Below are 22,301 nucleotides of genomic sequence, written 5' to 3'. Positions count from 1 at the left end.
CCTCAGTAAGGATTCTTCAATCTCATTGGCTGAAGAGACATGCTGCTGTTTGCCCTGTTCACACAGGTCCCAGATTCCCGGTAAACCAGTGACCATACGTGGTCACTCGGAATCTCACGAAAAGTCTGTGGGCAGCTGCTCGTTTTCTGCTGTCTGCAAAATCCGAGCCATTATTGTTCTTTTTCAGGATGTGGATGCCGCTGACAAGACCAGCATTTATTGCTCGGCCTGAACAACTGAATGGTTTGCTAGGCCAATTCAGAAGGAAGTTTGGTACGGGACTGGAGTCACATATAGGACAGACAGGGTAGGAATAAGAGATATCCTTCCTGAAAGGACCTTGATGAACCAGTTGGGTTTTTACAACATTCCAACAGCTTCATGGTTACTTTTATTGATACCAGCTTTTTATTGCCAAGTTTGTAAAAACTGAATTCAAATTCAAAAATTGCCATGGTGGGATTTGATCTGACATTTAGATTATCAGTCCAAGCCTCTGGATTACTATTTCAGTAAGATAATCATTATACCTTCAATATGGTGAATCAGTCAGATTGGGTTATATGACCTGTTGAAATTTGGAGCTCTTGATTGACCATCTCTTGAAGTTGCTGTCATCTCCAAGACCTCAACCAGTGCAATTATGGCTACCCTTTGGGTAGAGAGTTTCCTTGCATTTGGAAGACATGACAAAACTACTAGTGCATTGCTGGCAGCACCACTGCTAGTGGGGGGTCTTACTTGAACATGTGAAACAATCTTGATTCATTCTCACCAGTGTTCCTTCAGGATTCTGTCAGTATTTTGTGTTAAAGCACAAACAGCACTCAAGACATTTCAGGGATTCATGGTTTTGATTTTCCTCATGTAGTTACAGCTGTGATATAATGGGGAGGCACTAATTTTACCAAAGAGAGAAATCAGTCTGTTAGCTCTTGTTATCACACTCCTGCTTGCAGCTGGCTGTAAAACAGCATTAGTGGATGTTTGTGAGTGGGTCCCTAGCTTGTCTTCTCAGCTGCCAAAAGTGCATGGCACTTAAAGACTTATGAGGTGGGAAAGGATTAAATATGAGTTATAGCATCAAATTAATTTCATAAATGTTACTGTTTGAAATTAACTGCACAAAAAACTCCAGTTTTTCTTTTAGAAGACCACTTACTGCAACATGATTTCCATGTTAGTGGAGAGAGTGGTATGCTGAAAGTTAGTAGTGCATTCACATTGTAGTAGTTCGCATCAGTGCGAACTGGTTTTGCCTTTGTGTCAACTTAAATTTGTGAAGGTGAAGTGTCTGCTTTGGCCACAATAGAATAATTGCAGCCAAAATGCACTTGAAATAGCACTAGTTATGTCACACTTTTTGTTTCTGCTAAAACCATTTGCATTATCACAAATGTAAAATTTTCCACGAAGCAGTGTTTTTGTAAAGCAATCACAGCTGTGTGACAAATGGGAAGTATCAATCTTGCCAAATTTGGCAGCATAATAGAATGTAATTGTTTCTTTTTGTTCTTTCCATTAAAAGGTATTCCTTAATGTATTTAAGAGCATTAACCTGGTGCTGTTTTATTAATACAGCGGAAAATGGGTTTTATCACCAAAAATAAGCATTTCTACTAAGGGTGTCCAGTCCTCCACCTATGAGTAACGTGATTTAAAAACACTGAAAATTACTTAAAAGAAAACTATACTGATCCATTTATAATATGAAAATATTTTAAAAATATGCCAGTGCACCTAAGGAAATGAACACCATTTGAAGAGTCTTCCCGCACAATCAGTGGAACCTCACAATATTACCCTGGTGGCATGACTACTTTTGTTGTTGGGGTCTGATCTGGGTGAAATTAATCTTGAACCAGTATAAAAGATCATGGGAACTATGAGTGTGAATGGTCTTGGGTGTAACTCACATTTAAAATTCCTTGATCTTTTGAGCTGTTTTGGCCAATTCTTCCTGGATTGCACTGATATAACAAACGGAAACAAGTAGAAACTCAACCCATTGGGGTGTAAATTTGGTGTCAATGTTCCATGTTAAATGGAATGAGACTACCTCCTCTCGGGAATCCCATTTGGCTTTGTACTGACTTCATCCCCTAAAACTGCTATTCATGTTGCTCAAAGATCACACCAACCACCTGTGTATAGAACAGGATACCTTTGACTTGTACAATATGTTTTTGCAAGCTGCACCTTGTGTCTGAACCCAATAGTACTGATCAATCTGAATTAATAAAACTGTGACCTCCTTTCTTTTTATTACAGAAGTGGCAGTTCAGCTCTGTCTTCTCTACCATTGACAACTGGAGGTTTAGTGACATCCCCAGCATGGCAGAACATCTGAAAACCTGTTCATACAATGTGACAGAGCATAGGTCAAAGCCTGTCCCTCTCATCAATATGTGCAAGTCTCCAGAGCCAAAACAAGAGAAAAAGAGCCTTGTTAATATGTTTAGTAGGAAAAAAGCAGCAAATAGATTTTCTCGTCTGATTGTATGAAGTTTTAGTGTTTTGATCCCAGTTTTATTATTGTTGTATTCAATCCAATACTCTTAAGTAAATACATAGCATATAGATTACATTTAGGCCAGCTAAGACTTTTTAAAATATATTACTACAAACCCTAAGCTACTTGAAAGTTGTATTTTATTTATCACATAAACTAGACAGGAATTATAATGTTGTAGCATGATATATATTTGATCAAGACTACAGCTTTACACTTGTGTAATAAGGCAGGACGGATAAAAGAAAGTTGAAAACCAGACTTGTAGATGAGAGGTATGTCATGTGACTGTAGGAATAAATAGGAGCATGGTCATAATCTACTTAGATCAGGAATTTGTTTTTAAGGTCAGAATCTGATTATGATCGGGTAATCTCATGTCAGAAATTTAAAGGATATATTGTTGTAGCATATTACATGTATCTGTCAACAGGTTTCACCCCTGTGTAGTAGGTGAATGTTATTCCTGCAGTTCTCACTGGTATGCATTTTTGATGATGTTGTCTTAGGAAAACTCAGAGTTTAGACTGGACACTTTGGATAGGGGAGGGGAGGTAACTCAATCAGGTTTGCTCTCATGTATCGTCTAGTGATTGCTACAGAATATGGACAGAAGTCTGGCAGCAGGTTGCTTTCCTCCTAATTGCCTGTGTACTCAGCTGAAAAATTGTGAGGTGGTAACATTAGGAAGGGAAAAACTCTTTTTAATAAAAGTTTCTGCGATATTAACATGAAAATAAAGCAGTTGTGCTCTTTAAGAAAAATCTATTTATCATAACTCTACTGAGATATTATGAGATGCCCTTCTAAGACTTGGGGTTGGGGGTGTTGGGGGGAAGTGGGGGCGTGGTGGCAGGGGAGGCAGGGTTAAGGTTCCAAAAGGAATCTTTCCTTGCCTTAAATTCATTCTGCACTTAACCTGGGAGTCCTTGTTGACACTGGAAAAAGAACTTCTATTCACAGAACAGATATCTCTCAGGAATGTTAAAAATATTTTATTTTAAATGAAAATGATATGGCAGTGCAGAAGCTGTGCTTTTATATCCCTTAACAATGGTATATCACACTGGAGACCTTGTGGGCTACCCACCGTGCTTTTACACACTAATGACAAATTTACACAACAAGCAAATATGATTTAAAATTGAGATTTGTGCTGCTAGTTACGTGGGACAGAACTAAGACTGGAATGTTCTGCACAATGCTAGTTATTTGAGAACTTCAGAACTATTTGCATATGTCAGCTGTGGCTAAGTTGGTAGCACACTTGTCTCTCTGAATCAGAAGGTTCTAGGAGTTCAGTATTTCAGTGCTGTACTGTTGGAGATGCTGTCTTTTGGATGGAATGTTAAACTGAGACCTGGGCCAGAATTTTACGTTGGACAGAAGGCCTGCCCAACGGCTGAAAAGTCAGTGGCAAGCCTGCCTCTGCCGGGCCTGGGGAGCCACACCGGGATTTTTCGCTCCCCAGGCCCTTAATTGGTCCTAGGTGGGACTTTCACCTCCTTGAGGCAGGAAGTCCTGCTTAATGGAACTGCCGGCCGATCAGTGGGCTGGCAGCTCTTAGTCCCAGCAGCGCCACCGGGAGCGGTGGCCAGTACTGGGACTACACCCAGCTTCAGCAGGATAAGGAAGGGCGGCTTCCACAGGATGATAAGTTTTTGGGGCCTCACTGGGGACAATTGGTTGGGCCCTGGTGAGGCAAGGGGGGTCATTTAGGGGTGGGAGGAAGTGTTGTGCTTTGGGGCTGGTTGGGGCTTCGGGGGCGGTCCTCTGTGGGGCACAGGGTGCCTAATCAGGAGGGCCCTCTCCAGCCCGCAAGAAGGTCACCTGGTTTTACCAGACAGGGTTCTTGGGGCCTTTGCCGTCTAGCCCCCGCAGATAAAATACCCGTAACGGCGGGAGGAGGCCCTTAAGTAGCAATTAATTGGCCACTTCAGGGCCTTGATTGGCCTGGGGCGGGCAGGCCGTTTCTTGCCGCCTGGCGTAAAATTGCAGCGGAGGTGGGAAGGCATCGGGAACGGACCCCCCCCACCCCCCCGTCCCCGCTCCCACTCAATTTTATGACCCCCTCACCACTAGCCCGCTCGTTGGGGTGGCCGTAAAATTCTGGCCCTGGTGTACCCTCTCAGGTGAGTGTAAAAGATCCCATGAGACTATTACAAAGAAGTGGAGGGGAAGTTATCCCCAGTATCCTAGCCAATATTTATCTCCCAATCAACATCCCAAAAACAGATTACCTGATCATTATCACATTGCTGTTTGTGGGATCTTGCTGTGCACACATTAGCTGCTGTATTTCCTACATTACAACAGTGACTACTCTTCAAAAGTACTTCAGTGGCTGTAAAGCACTTTGAGATGTCTGGTGGTCATGAAAGGTGCTATGTTACTGCAAGTCTTTCTTTTTTCCTTTGAAACTTTCAGGTCAGGTACTATGAATTAGTTGAAGGATAAAAGTCCTTTTATGTGGCAAATTAATCTAATTTATTTTTGTTTTCTTCAACTGTTGTTTTGCTGTAAAATTAACACTCGGCTGGTTATCTGGGGCAGGCCATTTCTACTATTTTTCTTCAGGGTGGGGTTTAGAAATCAGAGTACAGTGTCATGAAGGTCAATCTTTGATGCACAGCTATTAGCTTCTTGGTGTTACTATTTCAGAGAAGGTCACTTTGGTTCAATCGATACTTAGCTGGGACCTTTGTGAGTCAGAATCTCATGGTTTGGAACTTCCTACCTTGGTGTTAGGTCACTAGGCTGATTCTCTAATGCAGTCTTGAGGGTACCAAGAAGCTGTTATCCTTCCGAAGATATGATGAACTGAAATCATACCTCTCGGTTACAGTGGTTCAGGTGAAAGTTAAAGATAGCAATATTCAAAGAAAGATAGGGAGTTTTCCTGCTGTCCTAGACAACATTCCCCCCTTCAGCAGCACCTGCAAAAAGCAGGCCAAACACCCCAGCTGTTTGTGGGACTATGGTGCATTTTGCCTACAGAACAATCGTTCCTGCACTTCAAAAATAATTATTTGAGATGTTCCAATATGTTAAGGCACTATAAATTAAAGTATTATTAAAAACATATGATTGCTATCAGTGATGCTTGCAACACTTGCCATAGCATTTGTGCTCTAGTGGTGAGCTGAGCATTCAATTCATAGTGTTGTATGTTCCAGTAGTTGAGGCTAAGACCATTGCATCTGTTGAAGGAAAAGTGGATAAACATTTGAAGCAAAGCATGATACAGGGATTTAAGGAGAGAAAAGAGTAAAAGGATCAGATTCCATCCTTGTCACCAGAAATTGTAATGTTGTGCTGTGTTCTTAAGTTTTCTGTAAATGACAACCACAGGCTTTATATTAGAATTCAATGCAAACACTATTTATTGTCTTACTCATCAGGATTGCATGATTTCAGGTGCCGGTCTTATCTTTGCTGGTGTGTGTCTGCCCTCTGTAAAGCCTCGAATTGAGTGAGTCTGTCAAAATGGTGTTGCCTCCTTACAAATGCCTGATGATGTCTACAGTTGCATCAGTGGCCTGATCTTGTAAAGGTACAGTTTCTTAAAGGTGAAGTCTTCACTGCGCTACATTGCAGCTCGCTGGGCGAAAATTCTGCTCAATGGCCCTAATATTTACTGAAGTGCACACTCAGAGCTGGGGTAGGGAGTGGGGATGAAATGGGAAGGAGTTATGGTGGAAAATCCAGAGTGAATTTTTCTGAATATCCTGGAGTTTAAATTGCAGGGTGTGTTTGATTTTTTTTGCCAATCAGGCTAGCTGTCTGCCTGTCTGTCTGGAAAGACTGGAAGTAGGTTTAACAATGATGGGGGTGGGGAGAGATGTTGGGAGAGCAGAGGTATCCTGGAGATTGGGAGCAGGGGATGCAGCTATTTAGGGGGTCAGTGATGTGGGGCCTGGTAATCATGTGGGTGAATGGGGGAGATTGGGGGGGGGGGGTGGTGGTGGAAATTTACAGGGTTAGCTTGTTGGGCCTAGAGGAAACACTCCTGCTCCTCCAGGCCCACAAGCAGTGCTATAAAGGCACATCTCACAGATACAGCCCTTGTTGCCTCCTTTTACCTGCTGGTTTCCTGAGGTCTGGGAAATCCAACCAACATGAAGTAAAAATAGAAACCTTTTAAAATGGAGTTATGTTGCCTCCTGAAAATGTTTTAATGACCAACTTGCTTTCTGAGAGCATTTGGTCACCTGCCCCTTTTCCCACCTCTGTTAAAACTGGAAGTAGGCGGGTTTGAGGTGGCTTGGGTTCTGATTTTCTATATTTGAACTTCCCACACATTTCTGGAGGATAAAATTACCCCCAATGAGTCAAATAGTCCCATTCAGTGCTGTAAACTTCAAACCTCTGTGCTTCTATATGAAGGTCTATTATAAGCGAGCATCCAGAATGCATAATTCCTGGATGGGTGTGAACTGATCATTCTGAGAATATGCTGTTATGAAATATTCATTGAACAGGGTAGTGAAAAATAAAACAAAGTAACAAATGTACTTCTGAGGTTTCAAAGTTTACTTGTCAGTACACATTATATAATGAAGAAAACTTCACATGTTGGAAAGGCAGAAAGGAAATAGATGTGACCACACCTAGTGTGTGTAATAACAATTATGTTCATGAAAACTTTACTAAAGTGTTTTAATGTGAGAATTGTGCTATTGTTTGTAAAATCATATGCCAAAAGATATAGCAAGCATAGTTATTTTATAACCTTCAATTGTACTGTCAATTGTCTTTATTCTCTAACAAAAAAGAGTTTATATTCTAAGATTGCAGTCACAGTTTCTAGAATATGTGACCTTTCATTTCACTTCAGACTGTGCTTATTGGAATGCTGAAGTATCACTTAAAGTGATGCATGTTTCATGAATCTCAAATGCTATTAAACTGAACTGCTGGAATTGAATTGAACATATGTGAGACTGAGTCTTCCCTGTCAGGAAATTATGCAAATTCCACCAAACAACATAATGATCACCAAAATGATTTAAGTACTAACTACCTACCAACAAAAAAAAAAGTTGTGCTTGGCTCCAGGAGATAGATCTGTAGATAATACATAACTAAATTATTAACTACGAGCAGATTTAGCTAGGCCTTTGTATTGCAACTGTCAAAAAGCAATCATGTTTCTCCTGACTATATGCAACAACTACTACCTCTAATGAAGACTTAAGTGGCTATGTGGAGTTGTAGCTATTTGCAATGTGATTAAATGAGTTCAAGTTCAGTCTAGTCTCTTCCAGCATTACTGAAACTTGGGGGAACTTATTCCATTTAAGTAATTGAAAGATAAGAAGGGAATGTAAGTCTCTACACATCAGAGTGACTGATTGGTTGGCATAGTTTCAACCTGCAAGCTGGGAGATTTGGCCTGTGGCTCTCCACTAGTGTTGGTATCCAAACTCTTTAGACTTCATGCAAAGCTTTCCAAAGTTTTAAACTCTGTAGCAAAATTTTAATTAAATAAAATATAAAGCAGACACTTCATTATAGTATATGAATTTTATTAAACTTTATCTTAATGAAGATGTTCTAATAGGCAATACTGTGTTGAACATTTTAGACTGAATTCGAGGCATTTTACAAGTAAGTTGAATAATGCTCATGTTTCACCTCACTGTTTTTGTTGATTTTTACTTAGTTTAGTACACACACAGTTTGCAACATGCAACTTTTGTTCATTATTCTCACATACAATCTACAATATAATGCTTTGATTTTACTTCCTTATTACAGTTATTACTACATTGAATCGCTTCTAATTTGCTAATTAATTATACAGTCATATCCTTGGCAGCATGTCTTGTCCCATTTGCGTTTCTATTGCCCCATTCTGAAATACAAGTCGTGACCCAAGATATGGGAAAAGTCCATCACAATGTAACAATTTTCAGTATGTCAGAAAGGGGAAGGAAATACAGCTCTTTATGCAGATTCATGCCATCTTCATGAAATTATTTTAATTTCTTATTAGTGTCTGACAGACTAATTAACACGGATAACTATTCCACGTGAAGAAACATTATCAATCAAGCTATTTTTAAAAGCCAAATTTTTCTCGATTTTTTTTTACCTTCTCCTGAATATATAAACTTTTACTGAATGACCAATCTGCCAACAGAAACAGAGTTGGACCGGAAGAGTTGGAAATATTTAATAAAGCAGGAAATACGGTAATGTACTTAGGAACAGTAAATCATTTGAAGTAATTTCAAAGAAACTTGGAGATGGGAGACAGTACGGGAGTTGAATCTAGAATAACTTCAATATGGAAGTACTTACAGCAGATCTCCCCAAATGCGAGTCATTGATTTCAAGCTGACAATGTGGCCCAATTTGATATGGTTCAATCTTAATAGAATAAACAAAGACTTATATGTTTAAATGAGTTTGCCATGAGTTTCACTTTGTGAAATTATCACTTCCGACAGTTCTCTGAACCTGACAGCTGTGTTATAAAGCTGCCGACAGTAAGCACTAGAGATGTTCTGGCAATGGTTGCAAGATTGCAGGAGGATTTTCCTTGCAGGCGACAAAGTGAGAGTTGAATTTCCTAAAGGTATTAGTAGTTCTCTTGGAGAAGCTTTCTCAGGACGGCGATATTCGTGGAGACAGTAAAAGTCAGGCCTTCCAATTGGCCCCCTCTCTGAACAGCCAGCCTCATTTTAAATATAAAGCCTCATAACTAAGCTTCCCGATGTTCATTTGTCTCACAAAAATACAATGAACAATGTGTGACCGTTCAAAGCAGGTTCTGAACACGCTGCCAATTTAGCGGCACCTCGCCCCAGACTTCAGCCTCTGAAAGCTTTGCCGAGCGGGGAAAGTCTGCAAGTTGAAACTAGGCGGGGGAACCGTTTCCACGGTAATAACCGGAAGAGCATCAGTGGGGAAAAGTAATAAGGCGGACCGGGAGAAGCTGCCGCGAGGAATGGTATCGGTGGTGGAACTGGTTCTGGTTCCGCTTCTGGTGGCGGTCTGTTTGAAATTGACGAAATGCGGGTGCTGAGGTCTCGGCGTTCCCTATAACTCCCGGCTGTGCTGCTGCTCACTCGGGTAACGTTAGAAAGCAGCCCCGGGTCTCTCCATTTCATCATTCTGCTGAAATTTGTCTGGTTAATGTCCTGACATATCAGCGGCAATGCCTGTGAAACTGAATGAATGTTGTCGGAGGCTGTGTTCAGTTACCTCTTTATCCAAATAATAAAATATTATTTTAAATATCTAGGAATAGATAAAACACCGAAAGGGCGATTTCATGGAACTAAAGAAGCTTTACAAAGGAAATTGTCCCGTGGGTGGGCGGAACGTGAATTTGACTTTTAATTATCTTTATTGTTCGAATGCTTTGAGCAGCAAATTAAATGTGATCCATGTGTACCGATGTAATATATATGAATTGATACAAATGGAAAGAGAGGTAAAAATGTATATATTTTGTACGGAATGTAGTCATCTTGGAGCTCGAGGTTAAAATCGAAAGGAGACTTGACATCAAAAACACGGTGTTGTGAAAGCTGTGAGGTTATAGATCCAATCTGCAAAATTGACCAACAAAGAAACCATTCCAGCCATCAAGTGCCAGCAAAGATTTTTGGGACAACATCGGATCTCTATTAGAAAGCAATGGTAAGAATCCCTGTTGTTTTTATTGTTTTCGACATGGCGGAATGCTTGCAAGAGGCTGGCATTTGTTGGCAATCCTGACAGCGTGACTGCTAGACAATTTCAGAGGACACTTAGCTAACTACGTTGGTGTGGGACTGCAGTCACATAGTCTATACTGCATAGAGGTTCCTTTTTCAAAAGGATGTTAGTGAACCAATATGTTTTTCTAAGAGGACGATCTGACTGCTTCATGACAGCTTATTTCCAGATATTTTAAACTGAATTCATGGTGGCATTTGAACATATGTTACAAAAGCAAAATACTGCGGATGTTGGAAACCTGAAATAGAAGCAGAAAGTGCTGGGAATACTCAGCAGGTCTAGCAGCATCTGTGGAGAGAGAAGCAGAGTTAACGTTTCAGGTCTATGACCTTTCTCTCTACAGTCTGTTTCTCTCCACAGATGCTGCCAAACCTGCTGAGTATTTCCAGCATTTTCTGTTTTTTTTTTAACTTGCGTTCTCTGGATAATTAGTCCAGGCCTCTGGATTACTAGCCCAGTAGCATACCTCATTTTTTTTTAAATCACAAAAGACTAACATTTTCAGCTCAAAATATAATGTTGTAGAATGTCTGAAGATGTACTGAAATCTTATTCTGTTGCTCTTTCATATTCATACTTTAAAAAAACACACCAAACAGAAAATGTTTACGGATACCACACCACAGCTAAAGTATAGGAGATTGAAACTTAATGATGCTTGCAGTTAGTCATGAAAACAATAACAAAACATGTATCTGTTTTTTGAAAGTAGGGAACCAGGAGATCCTAGTCTCGGGAAGCCAAAGTAGGTTCCAACAAGGCTGTGAACCTGTCAAGTCAGATGTTGCATCACTCATATAGGGATTATTACTAGTCCACTTGTAATGTTGTAATTAGTAGTTCTCTACTGTCAGATCTTGCTACAATTCTTGATGGCATTCCTGAATGGAAGGAAATATTCTACTCACGTATTTCTGAATGGATGAGCGAACGGTGATGTACATTGGAATTCTCTGCTTTGCCCTGGTGGTACATGGATACATTGTTCTTGAGTCCGTGTTACATTAAAGTGACTAGTGCAAGAGCTAATATGGACTTTTGTGCTATTTTTTGTTTTGTTTCTATAAATCCAGCACCGTTGATTCACATTCCCTAGTCCTTCGCCGCTCAGGCCGCTTACAGCAGCGAGTTCACATGCGAGATTCAGATGACAAGGAAAATCACGCTGATGGAACCCGCGCTGAGGTAAGCTTTGCTATAGACAGGCACTGCTACATAATTTTGGACTCGATCGTTTGTAAGAAATTAGGTAGAATAAGCCGAATTATTAAAACAAAGATGATCAAGCGAGAAACATTATGAAGTATTTAAATTGGTGGGTGGTCTAAATAAAATTGTGATTAATGCTTTGATAATGATTGGACCAAGAGTATAGAACACTTGGGTATGATGACAAGTTGGATCAAATAAATAAAGGAGTAATACAAAAGCAAAATACTGCTGATGCTGGAAATCTGAAACAAAAACAAAATGCTGGAAATACTCAGCAGGTCAGAGAGTCATTTACAGCACAGAAGGAGGCCATTCTCCCATCGAGTCCATGCCAGCTCTCCAACGAGCTAGCCAGTCAGTCTCATTACCTTGCTCGATCCCTAGCCCTGCAAGTCTATTTCCTCCAAGTGGCCATCTAATTTCCTTTTGAAGTAATTGATTGTCTCCGCTTCCACCATCCTCATGGGCAGCGAGTTCCAGGTTATTGCCACTAAACAGACTAAAGGTCACAGACCTGAAACACTAACTCTGTTTTTCTCTCCACAGATGCTGCCTGACCTCCTGAGTATTTCCAGCATTTTCTGGTTTTGATAAAAGAATAAATTTATTCTTTCAGCTGATTGTGGTGGAAGCTTGGCATCCTGTTTGATCCCAAACTGTACTTTCTGTCCATACCTCCTCTTAAATAGTAGGTGTAGCCATTAAGTTGTTAGAATATCCATGTTTAATTTATGTATACAAAAATAACAAGTTGAGTTATGTAGTTTTAGGAGCTGCAAGTGTTTGCTGCTTACTGAACTGCATAGGGGAAAGAGAAAACAAAGGAATCACCTGATATGTCACATGATTAATCCCATAATGTTGCTTCAGAGTGGACACAGCTGTAGCAAAAGTAGGCCCTGCATCACATCTTTCATCTTAAAAGAAAAAGATGTACAATCTACTTATTTGAGTTTTTTCAAAAAACAGAGTAACTCTGAAATTTAACTGAAACAAAGCACACAAACACAAGCTACACTGTAAAAAAAAAAACAAATAGTCCTTCAGTCGAGATGGAGGCTGATGTCTTCCCAATCTGCAGTCTTTGATGTCTGACTACCAGGTGTTTCAAGTGTTGCTGTTTCTTTCTTTGGAAACTGTGGATAGTTCAGGGGATCACTGGAGACCTGTGTTTCAGAAAAGTCCTCAATGTTGGGAATTTTGTTTAAAGGTGACTCATCGGCCTCAACCAACCAATGGCGATTCCTGCGGTGTGAAGAGTCTCTGACTTGCAGAGTTATTTCTAGGACCCACCACACATGTACAATTCCAGCGGTCCAAGTACTGTGGCCAGGAAGCAGGACTGGCTTTATGGAAAATGGCACCATTGGTAAATGTGTATATTGGTGCCCTTTCTTTAATTATGTAGTAGTATTAGTGAAAATTGCAGAAATAAAGCTGTAATCTCAAAAGTTTATAAATTAAGCAATAAATTATATCAAAAAATATAGTTAAATGACAAACTAAACATTAAACACTAAGCTAATAAATAACAATAACCTATATATATAAAAAAAGCTTTGTTCATCAAGATATGTTGAAGCACATCATTCTTGATAGACAGATGGCCAGTGCAGATAGCCTGCTATCTCTGATGGTTGATTGTAAACATGTTTTCATGAGCTTCAACTTCCAAGAAGCTCCATTCACTGCTCGTCACTGATAAGGACATGGTTCACAAGATCCTCAGTGTTATCCATGGGTTTGGGTACTTGCTTTTGAAGCTTGAAGTTTTCTCGTCTTCAGGAGCACGACAGTCTGTTGGAAGCAGACTTTGGTGACAGGCCAGTTCTTCTCAGGCCAATGCCATTATTGTCAAAGTCAATTGACCATGGGCACTGGGCAGTCACTCACCTGTAAAGCCAGTCCTACCATGGAGTTTCATCAGCACTGTATCACCAGCGTGTATTTCTTGAAGTGGTTTAGCACTCCTATCATAGTAATACTGCTGATGTTGCTTTATGCTGACAAGCACACAAGTGTCTTCCTCCATTGAATATCTTGGCTGTAAGAGTGTTTCCGATATAGGAAGTAATGTCTTACACCTCTGACCCATAAGTCTCTGTGCTGGACTTGTACCTACACCTTCATTGTATTGTGACAATCTAATAGAGCTAGAAACTCTGATTGAACTTTTACATTTCACGAGGAGTCATTTGATAGGCTTGCCAGCATTCTTAGCTTGGCTTTGCTATTAGACTGCAGGTAGTGAAGTGATGGTGTCACATATTTAAATCCCCACGTCTTGGCAAACACCAAATTCTGCTGACGCAAATAATGGAGCGTTATTCATTCCTAGGATGTCTGGTATCTCAAGTCTTGTAACCATCTCTTGGAGTTCCCTCAGAACTCTTTGTAGGGACAGAAGTGAGGCTGGCTACTGAGATAAAGTTACTGTAATAGTCAACAAAATGAGTAGGATACGGCCATGTACCTTATGAAAATCAGCCTCAACTTTTGACCAAGGCCTAGCCACAATCTTGTGATGTATTAATCGTTTCTTACTTGGAAAGCTCCAATGAACCAAATAGATATCACAGTTTGCAATGTATTGTTTAAGCTCTGTTAATATCCTGGGCAAATGAAGGATGTCCCAAACTCTCTGGATACAACCTTCTATACCAATGTGTGTCGAATGAGCGACTGACATTAATTCCTTATGCAATGCTGCAAGTTGATGTCCTCCGAATGTCAAATCCCCTTGGACAGTTAGTCCATCTCAGAAGTCAAAGTAAGGATGGAGGCGTTCAAGTACTACTGACTTGATTCCAGGCCAGTCTTTCAGAATAATAACATGCAGTCGCTTCTGAACTGGGTCATCCGCTGCAGCATGATTAAGTTGTTGCCAGTGTGAACCTCCAACTGGAAGTGATCTGCAATAATCAATTTCTTTCAGCTCATGTACAGAATCACAGGGGTTAACATCTGGCAGTGACGCTCTGCTCAGTGTTTCTGCTAGGAAGATCTTCTCCCCTTATTAGATACTTTCAGACAAAATTTTTAGAGACTTCACATTCTTTGAAGGCTCTTAGATGCACTGTTTAGTGGCTTGAGAACGATTGATTCTAGTGGATGGTGATCTATTTCAATATTCACCACATTTCAGCCATAGATGTAAGCTTCAAATTTGTCAGAGGTGAACACAATCGCTAGGAGTTCTTTCTTAATCACTGCATATCCCATCTCTGCTGCTGTTCATCCGTGGCTAATTATCTATTCTGCAGCAATGCTGCTCCAAGTCCTGATTTGAGATGCATCACATTGCTGAGTGACTTCTTCCTCGAGATTATAATACCCAAGGACTGGCATGCTGGTGACTTTCTCTTCAAGTTATTGCAGCACCAATTCTTGCAATTCTCTCCAGAACCATTCTGCGTTAAACCTTTGAGTGGCTTGGTTATGAGTAATATATGCAGGGAAAACTTACTCCAATATTGAGCAATCGCTGGATCCCTGCTACATAAGTCGGTACAAGCATCTCCAAAACCGTTTTAACTTTGACTGGATCCACACACAGTCCACCTCCCATAGCAACATGTACATTAAAAGGGACGTCTTGCCGACAAAGTTTCATTTTTAAATGTTTAACACCATGCCACATTTGTTGCATCAATGTAGGTAAACTTGCTGGTTCTTGCCATTGTCTGGAATCGCTACTTCGATTCTCCAAAACCAACTGCCACAAAATCATCTGCAATGACTTCTATCCCTTGTAGTCTTTCCACCAGCTCATTGGAAAACTTCTGGCGCTGAGCTGAGCCCAAATGGCATCTGCTTCTAGTGGTATGGTAGAAAAGGTGTGTGGAATGTTGTAAGGTATGATGGCTGTTCATCATAACCCATTTCAGATGTTGAGAATTGTGAAGACTTTAGCACTGGAGGCATGTAGCCACATCTTCAGTCATTGGTAGAGGTTAATGATCTTGCTTGGTAGCCATATTTAAGTCTTTAGGATCTAAGCAGCTGCGTAGTGTGCCAGCCTTCTTGGGTATGGCTACCATCGAATTGACCATGAGGTTGGCATTGTTACAGAAGCGATGATGTTCTGTCTGACCAGACAATCCAGGATTTCCTTCAGCTTTTCCCTTAAAGCCACTGGTATGTGACGTTGGACACGTTGATCCAGATCTACCTGCCTTGTCGAGCTTGTTTTGGTATTCTCCCTCAACTTGTCTTGCCCCATTACTGAATAGCCAAAGATATTGATCTCTGAGTCTCTCTCTCTGATCTCACACCCTTCGGCAAGTTTTCAGTGTTGTACGATGCTGGCCATATGTTTCAACAGCAGCCTGCATTCTCCTGTTGAATTTATACCTTGGCCATTCTGAGACAATTTCATCAGCACCAGCTCTAGCTTGGCTCCGCTGGGTAGAAAGAACTTTATTAAGTATGATGATAAAAATAACACAGCACCATCTACTGAAATAAGGGTATATGCGATCAATGACTACCAGCCGCAAACCAAGGAGTGTTTAATACTCGATGAGCTTACACTTACGGTCACACTTTGGACCAGAATTTGTACTCGCCTGCTAATGGGGAGACTTTTTCTGCCATAAGTTATAATCGTAGGCTTAAGCAGTTCAGCTGTTGCACGCTTGAAATCTCTTGTTGCTTTTTGATGTAGGTAAAGTGGAATTACGTTACATTGTTTACCCGTGTCAATTTGAAATCTTGGGTAACTGCCAGACTCCAGCTTAAGAAAAAACATATAGAGTTATCCAAACCAATAATACTGACCTCATTGATAATAAAGACTCTTTTGTCCTTGGTTCTTCATCTCTTGCTCTAACTGTCTCTGTGTGCAGGCAATTCTTTTCCATGGTAGTTTGTTGCAAAATGGTTGTTCTTTCCGCATTTGTTATTTATCTTCTCAAAGGCTGGGAAAAGCACTCTTGAGGAACTTGTGTTTCTTTCCACAGTTCCAGCACTCACAAGCTGTTGGGGATTCTTTAGCATTGATCCAAAGTTTGCCTCTGTCGTGCCTTGGGTTTCCATTCACTTTTTGTGAGCCTGAACTGGAGATAGACCATTTCCCGATGCCATTGAGCACACACTTTCGATTTTGTGTAACTTTAAAAACCAAGCCAGCCACCAAGATGTCCACCAAAACAATTGCTTTAACTAATCACTACCACCACTGCCAGCACATGTTGATACCTCTTAAATAGTAGGTGTATCAACAATTTATAGTAGTTTCAGGAGCTGCAAGTGTTTTCTGCTTGCCAGATCTCTGAGGAGAGAGAATAAAAACAAAGGAATCACCTAAACAAGTCACCTGTTGAATCCCATGCTCATTTAGTAGCAATGCACCCACAGCAAACATGTGCCCCGAGTTACTTGCTTTCTGCTCCACATTAGCACAGTCACCAGTACTACCTTCTTTCAGCTCTGGAACATTGTCCACCAATGCCCCTACTTTTACCCACTTCCAAAACTCTAATGTGTACCAACATCACCTCAAGGCTCCACTCTCCCACGCTTTCCTAGCTGTTCTCCCCACCTGCACCCTTCAAACTTCTGACAAATTCAGGACCTGGTAGCCATGCCCTTGTAAGATTTGATAAGATAGGGGTGTTTTATACCCCCTTCTAAGGTGGGAACAGACTTGGCAGCACAACAGCTGACTTTATTGAGATAAAGGCAAGGACAAGTTTGTTACGTTCTCATAAACCATAGTCACAAACTCAGGCAGTAATTCACAGTCTAACACAGTACTACCCATATTAGAGACTGGATGACAGAGTGCACAACTCTTTCTCTTGTGGCTTGTGGTCTTCATGTTTTCGTTGTCTCTCGCTCTCTTTTGCTCTCCAATTCCACTGGTTCTCTGGGCACAAATGAATGAGTTCAAGATCCTCATACTCACTTTTAAATCCAATCACACCTTTGTTTCATTCAACCTGAGACATCATTTTCAGTCATATAAAACCTGCATGCATCATCTGCTCCTCTAGTATTGGATTACTACTTCTCATATGCATGGGCATGATGGGCTGAATGGCCTCCTTCTGTGCCATAAATTGCTCTACGTTTGTTTCTATGATATGGCGCAGTGGTTAGCACCGCAGCCTCACAGCTCCAGCGACCCGGGTTCAATTCTGGGTACTGCCTGTGTGGAGTTTGCAAGTTCTCCCTGTGTCTGCGTGGGTTTTCTCCGGGTGCTCCGGTTTCCTCCCACAAGCCAAAAGACTTGCAGGTTGGTAGGTAAATTGGCCATTATAAATTGCCCCTAAAATAGGTAGGTGGTAGGGAAATATAGGGACAGGTGGGGATGTGGTAGGAATATGGGATTAGTGTAGGATTAGTATAAATGGGTGGTTGATGGTCGGCACAGACTCGGTGGGCCGAAGGGCCTGTTTCAGTGCTGTATCTCTAAACTAAACTAAAAAGAAAACCAGTTGTAAATGCTGGAAATTGAAAGTAAAACATAAGATGTGAAAATACACAGGTCAGGCAGCATCGTAAAATTGGGAGAGTCACACCTGAAATATTAACTTCTTGTTTCTCTTGCTAATGCCAATGAATGTGTTTCCAGTTTTTGTCATGGATTTCCTTGAAATCTTCTTTTGGTCCAGGCCTTAAAATGGATCCCTGAACAGTGGAAGTTTCAGCCACTGGATGATGCATAAAAACACATGACTTCATATACTTGTATTTTCTTTCAGGTCCCTGCTAATGTCAAGCCATCATCTGGGAGTCCTGGCTTTGTTTCTGACTCATCCTTAACACTAGATGATGAACTTGTACAAGCAGCATTGGATTTTGAAAAAAACTGGAGTTCTGGAATTCCGAGAGATGATGTTTTAAAAGCTATACATTTGAACAATATTAAGGCAACTTGCAATTCTGGTGGGGACACAGTTGAAGAAGTAAATCAGTTCAATCCTTCTAGTGAAGGCAAGAGGTGCTCAAGTTCTGCAGCAAGGGAGTGTAGTAGTAGCAGTGTGGACCAGAAGACATTGCAAAGAATGGCAGCTGCTGAAAAGACTAAGAGTTCATCAGTAATTACAGACACTAGCCTTGATTTGTTCAATAAACCTTTATGTAGTGGGCGTAAAGAGCTGGTCAACAGAGGCAAGAGGCAAAGGCTTTTGTCCATCAGCAATCCAGATTCAGATACTTCGTCGCACCCTACTGCAAAGAAAATAGTGATTTCTCATAAGTGTTCATCTGTCATAAATGGAGGCCAACAACCATCTTCTGTTCAGAAATGTCAAAAAGCAGGACCTATGGTTAAAAGGCAGGTTAGAACTTCACACAGACTAGATAGAACTTTGGAAACATCAAGAAGTTCCATCATGCTTAGTTCAAACTGCCAAAATCTGTTGCAAAAGAAGAAGCTTTCTCAAACCAGTTGTTCCTTACCTGTGCTGACACCACCTCCTGGCCTCACTCAAAGTCTGTTAAACGGCAGCAAACTCAGTGAATCCCTGACAGCAACAGGTAGGTCTATATTATGTAAGCAAATGTAAGAATACAAAATAAAACCCCTATTCCACTAATTTTCATGCGAAAAACAAATTTTCAAGCCATTTTTAAATGCCTTTGAAAGTAAACTCGAGGCACCCATCTGCTGTAAATTTGTGATGGCTACTTTTTACTGGATCGAAAATTTGGCAGATGGAGTATAATGTGGGAAAATGTGAGGTTGTCCACTTCGGTAGGAAGAATTGAAAAGCAAACTATTTAAATAGAGAGAGACTACAGAATTCTGTGGTACAGAGGAATCTGGGTGTCCTCGTACATGAATCACAAAGTTAGCATGCAGATACAGCAAGTGATTAAGAAGGCAAATGGAAAGTTGGCCTTTATTGCAAGGAGGATGGACTATAAAAATAGGGAAGTCTTGCTACAACTCTACAGGGCATTGGTGAGACTGCACCTAGAGTACTGCATACAGTTTTGGCCACATTATTTAAGGAAGGATATACTTGTATTGGAGGCAGGAATGAGAAGGTTCACTAGGCTGATTCCTGGAATGAAGGGTTTGTCTTATGAGGAAAGGTTGAGCAGGTTGGGTCTTTACTCATTGGAGTTTAGATGAATGAAAGGTGATCTGATTGAAACATAAGATTCTGAGGGGGCTTGATGCTGAGAGGATGTTTCCCCTCGTGGGAGAATCTAGAACACTGGCACAGTTTCAGAATAAGAGGTCTCCCTTTTAAAGAGTGAAATGCGGAGGAATGTCTTCTCTCCGAGGGTCGTTAATGTTTGGAATTGTCTATCCCAGTGAACAGTGGAGGCTGGGTCATTGAATATATTCATGGCTGAATTAGACAGATTTTTGATCTACAAAGAAGTCAAGGGTTATGGGGCCAGGCAGGAAAGTGGAGCTGAGGGCACGATCAGATCAGCCATGATCTTATTGAATGGCAGAGCAGGCTTAAGGGGCCGAATGGCCTACACCTCCTATATCTTATGTTCTTAATCTCTAGTTCAGTCATAGTCTGCTTACTAAAGTATGCATTTGAGATTCTGTTAGTCTTTTATTTTTCAGAAATTGTTGGAAGATGTAAATTTGTCAGGCCTCTTTGCTTTTACATTTCCTTATGTCGCTCCATTGGGATGACTTTCCTTCATTTTCCACTAGTCCAAGGCCCAGATCTTCTATTTTTTTGGTTAAACACAGCATAAGAATTCCACACTAATGTGACAGGCCATTGGATCCATGGATAAATGTAAACAATGGGAGTGGGAGAAGAGGGAATTCAATACTTATTTACAAAAATGTTTCAGCTTTTATTTATGCCTGTGGTTCAATTAAAAGAAGGACAAACTATAAAATAAAAAGCTTAAAACAAGAATGTATTATATATTTAAAAATGGGGAGTGGGCTAAAGATTCCAAAGGTACTGTAACTGTAGGTGAAACTGTGGCAACACCTAGTTTTTATGTGACAGTTGCACTGTACCGTCTTACCCACCATGAGTCAATTGTAAATAGTAGACAGGTTTAGGGAAGTTTTTAGGGCATTTTCGCTGCATCCACTCATTTTCTCAATCCTGGCTACTATTTTAAAATAAATGCCCAGAAAATGACATCTTCCGTTGACTCATGAGATATATGGTGGCAGAAGAGAATTAACACACATTAATCTGTGCCCAAGGGCCACTCCTAATGTGGGGCTCCAGGTAAAGCTCACCATAACATAGAAAACATTTCATACAATCACTGGACCAGTTTAATTTCAGCCTAATATATTGTGATACAATTTGCTTTATTATCAATGCAATGTGTAAATATTATTTTGGGGCTATTTATACATTTTAATACAAGTTTGTATTTTAATGGGTGGGGCGGAGTTTTGTGTGGAGGGACCCCGAATGTTCTTGGTTGCCAGGGTATCAAGAGTTCTTAATCTGGCTGGCTGTGTTGATGGGTACATGATGATCAGAATTGTGGAAAGAGGTGTGCCATGCAAATACACTTAGATGGTTTGCATTGTTGCCATTTAAGTGTAACTATATGTTGCCTTGCTGCCAAAATGGTAGATCAATTCAAACATTAGCAACTGTGACCTTGGAACCTCACATTTTGAACTCCCCTCCCCTTCTGTCTCATTTCCGTGTTGTCTTTGAGTTTCAATTACTGATGCTCTTAATGTATGTTAGCCTGTTATGACAGCCCTGAGAAATTGCTAATCAATACTGTGTTTATAACAATACTGCTCGTCAAGTTGGAATGATTACGCTTCCAGAGACAACATTTGGCTCCAAATTGCATACTGTTTGAGAGTATAGGACACCATGATATACCAATTATATTGCTTTTTGTGACCATATCATTTCAGTACTACCAATTTATTTTATACCAATTGTTGAGTAAAGCTTACTAATTGCAAGTCAAAAATGTTAATAGATCATACACAGGTGATAGCTCAGTGTAATTAATCATTTAAGTGATAAACTTGATCAGTAGCTTTCCTTCACCACAATTAATTTTAACTGTTTTCATGTAAAGGTATTTTAAACCACATAGTTGGTAATTACCAGTAAATGGTAAGTCTTGCACACCTTTCTGTAGACAATTCAAGGTTGTTTGCATTTTATTCCAGGGCAATGTGGGCAGGTAGCTGTCCCAACGCAACAATCAGAGATTCTACTGCTGTCTAACTGGGGGCTGCCCAAAGCAGTTTTGGAGAAGTATCAGAGCATGGGGGTGGTGAGCATTTTTGAATGGCAAGCTGAATGTCTTACCCAACATCATGTGTTGGACGGAAGAAACTTGGTCTATTCAGGTAACTTAATATTTTGTAATATTTAAGCTGATTTAAATATTAATTGAAATAAATCTCAATTAGATCACTTTACACGTAAAGGTATCCAAGTAATGTTGACTTGCACTGTTTTTATAGGCTAAAATCGCAATGATTTTTGTCTTGCACTTATTTTAAAAATGTAGTACATTTTTGGCTCTTGCATTGGATTCTCTAGCAGTTTTCTAGTCACTGTAGAGATAGATTCACAAGCAGTGGTGTTAGTTCTTCCAATGGCTTTGTTCTGATGCAGGAGGTATGAAGTGAGTTGTTCTATTAGCAAGAAGCAACACAGCAAAAATTCAAGATGACTGAGGGGTCAGTTAAAATTAAAAATGCATTTGCAATAGAGGGTTGTTAAAAAGAGCATTTCTAAAAGCAGTATGCAGAAATAGGTTATAGCCTCAACTAGTTGGTTCTCCCTAAATTGAGTTCTTGAGTGACAAGTGAAAGGAAAAAGTTTCCTCAATCTCAGCAACAGGGAAATACCTGAGAACAAATCAACCTTGATCTAGACTCTTGTATATCATCTGGAGTCTGAGAGCC

General features: G+C 40.4%; 2 protein-coding genes across 3 annotated transcripts in view; both read left to right on the top strand.

The window, feature by feature from the left end:
* Positions 1-2,505, top strand: part of LOC137374192 (F-box only protein 40-like) — a 41,872-nt gene extending 39,367 nt beyond the window's left edge. The window contains exon 7 of the mRNA XM_068039979.1: positions 2,272-2,505. Coding sequence (XP_067896080.1) covers positions 2,272-2,505 — 234 coding nt within the window. The remainder of the gene's footprint in view (positions 1-2,271) is intronic.
* Positions 2,506-9,507: 7,002 nt separating this feature from the next.
* The window catches only part of polq (polymerase (DNA directed), theta), a 126,009-nt gene continuing 113,215 nt past the window's right edge, over positions 9,508-22,301 (top strand). For both annotated transcript variants that reach the window (XM_068040833.1, XM_068040834.1), the window contains exons 1-5: positions 9,508-9,592; positions 9,989-10,165; positions 11,320-11,431; positions 18,166-18,943; positions 21,555-21,737. In XM_068040833.1, coding sequence (XP_067896934.1) covers positions 11,381-11,431; positions 18,166-18,943; positions 21,555-21,737 — 1,012 coding nt within the window. In that variant the 5' untranslated portion in view covers positions 9,508-9,592; positions 9,989-10,165; positions 11,320-11,380. The remainder of the gene's footprint in view (positions 9,593-9,988; positions 10,166-11,319; positions 11,432-18,165; positions 18,944-21,554; positions 21,738-22,301) is intronic.

The sequence above is a fragment of the Heterodontus francisci genome, chromosome 10, assembly GCF_036365525.1.
Source record: "Heterodontus francisci isolate sHetFra1 chromosome 10, sHetFra1.hap1, whole genome shotgun sequence".
Lineage (NCBI taxonomy): Eukaryota > Metazoa > Chordata > Chondrichthyes > Heterodontiformes > Heterodontidae > Heterodontus > Heterodontus francisci.
Note: the sequence above shows the minus strand (reverse complement) of the source record. Positions and strands in the feature narration are given on the sequence as shown.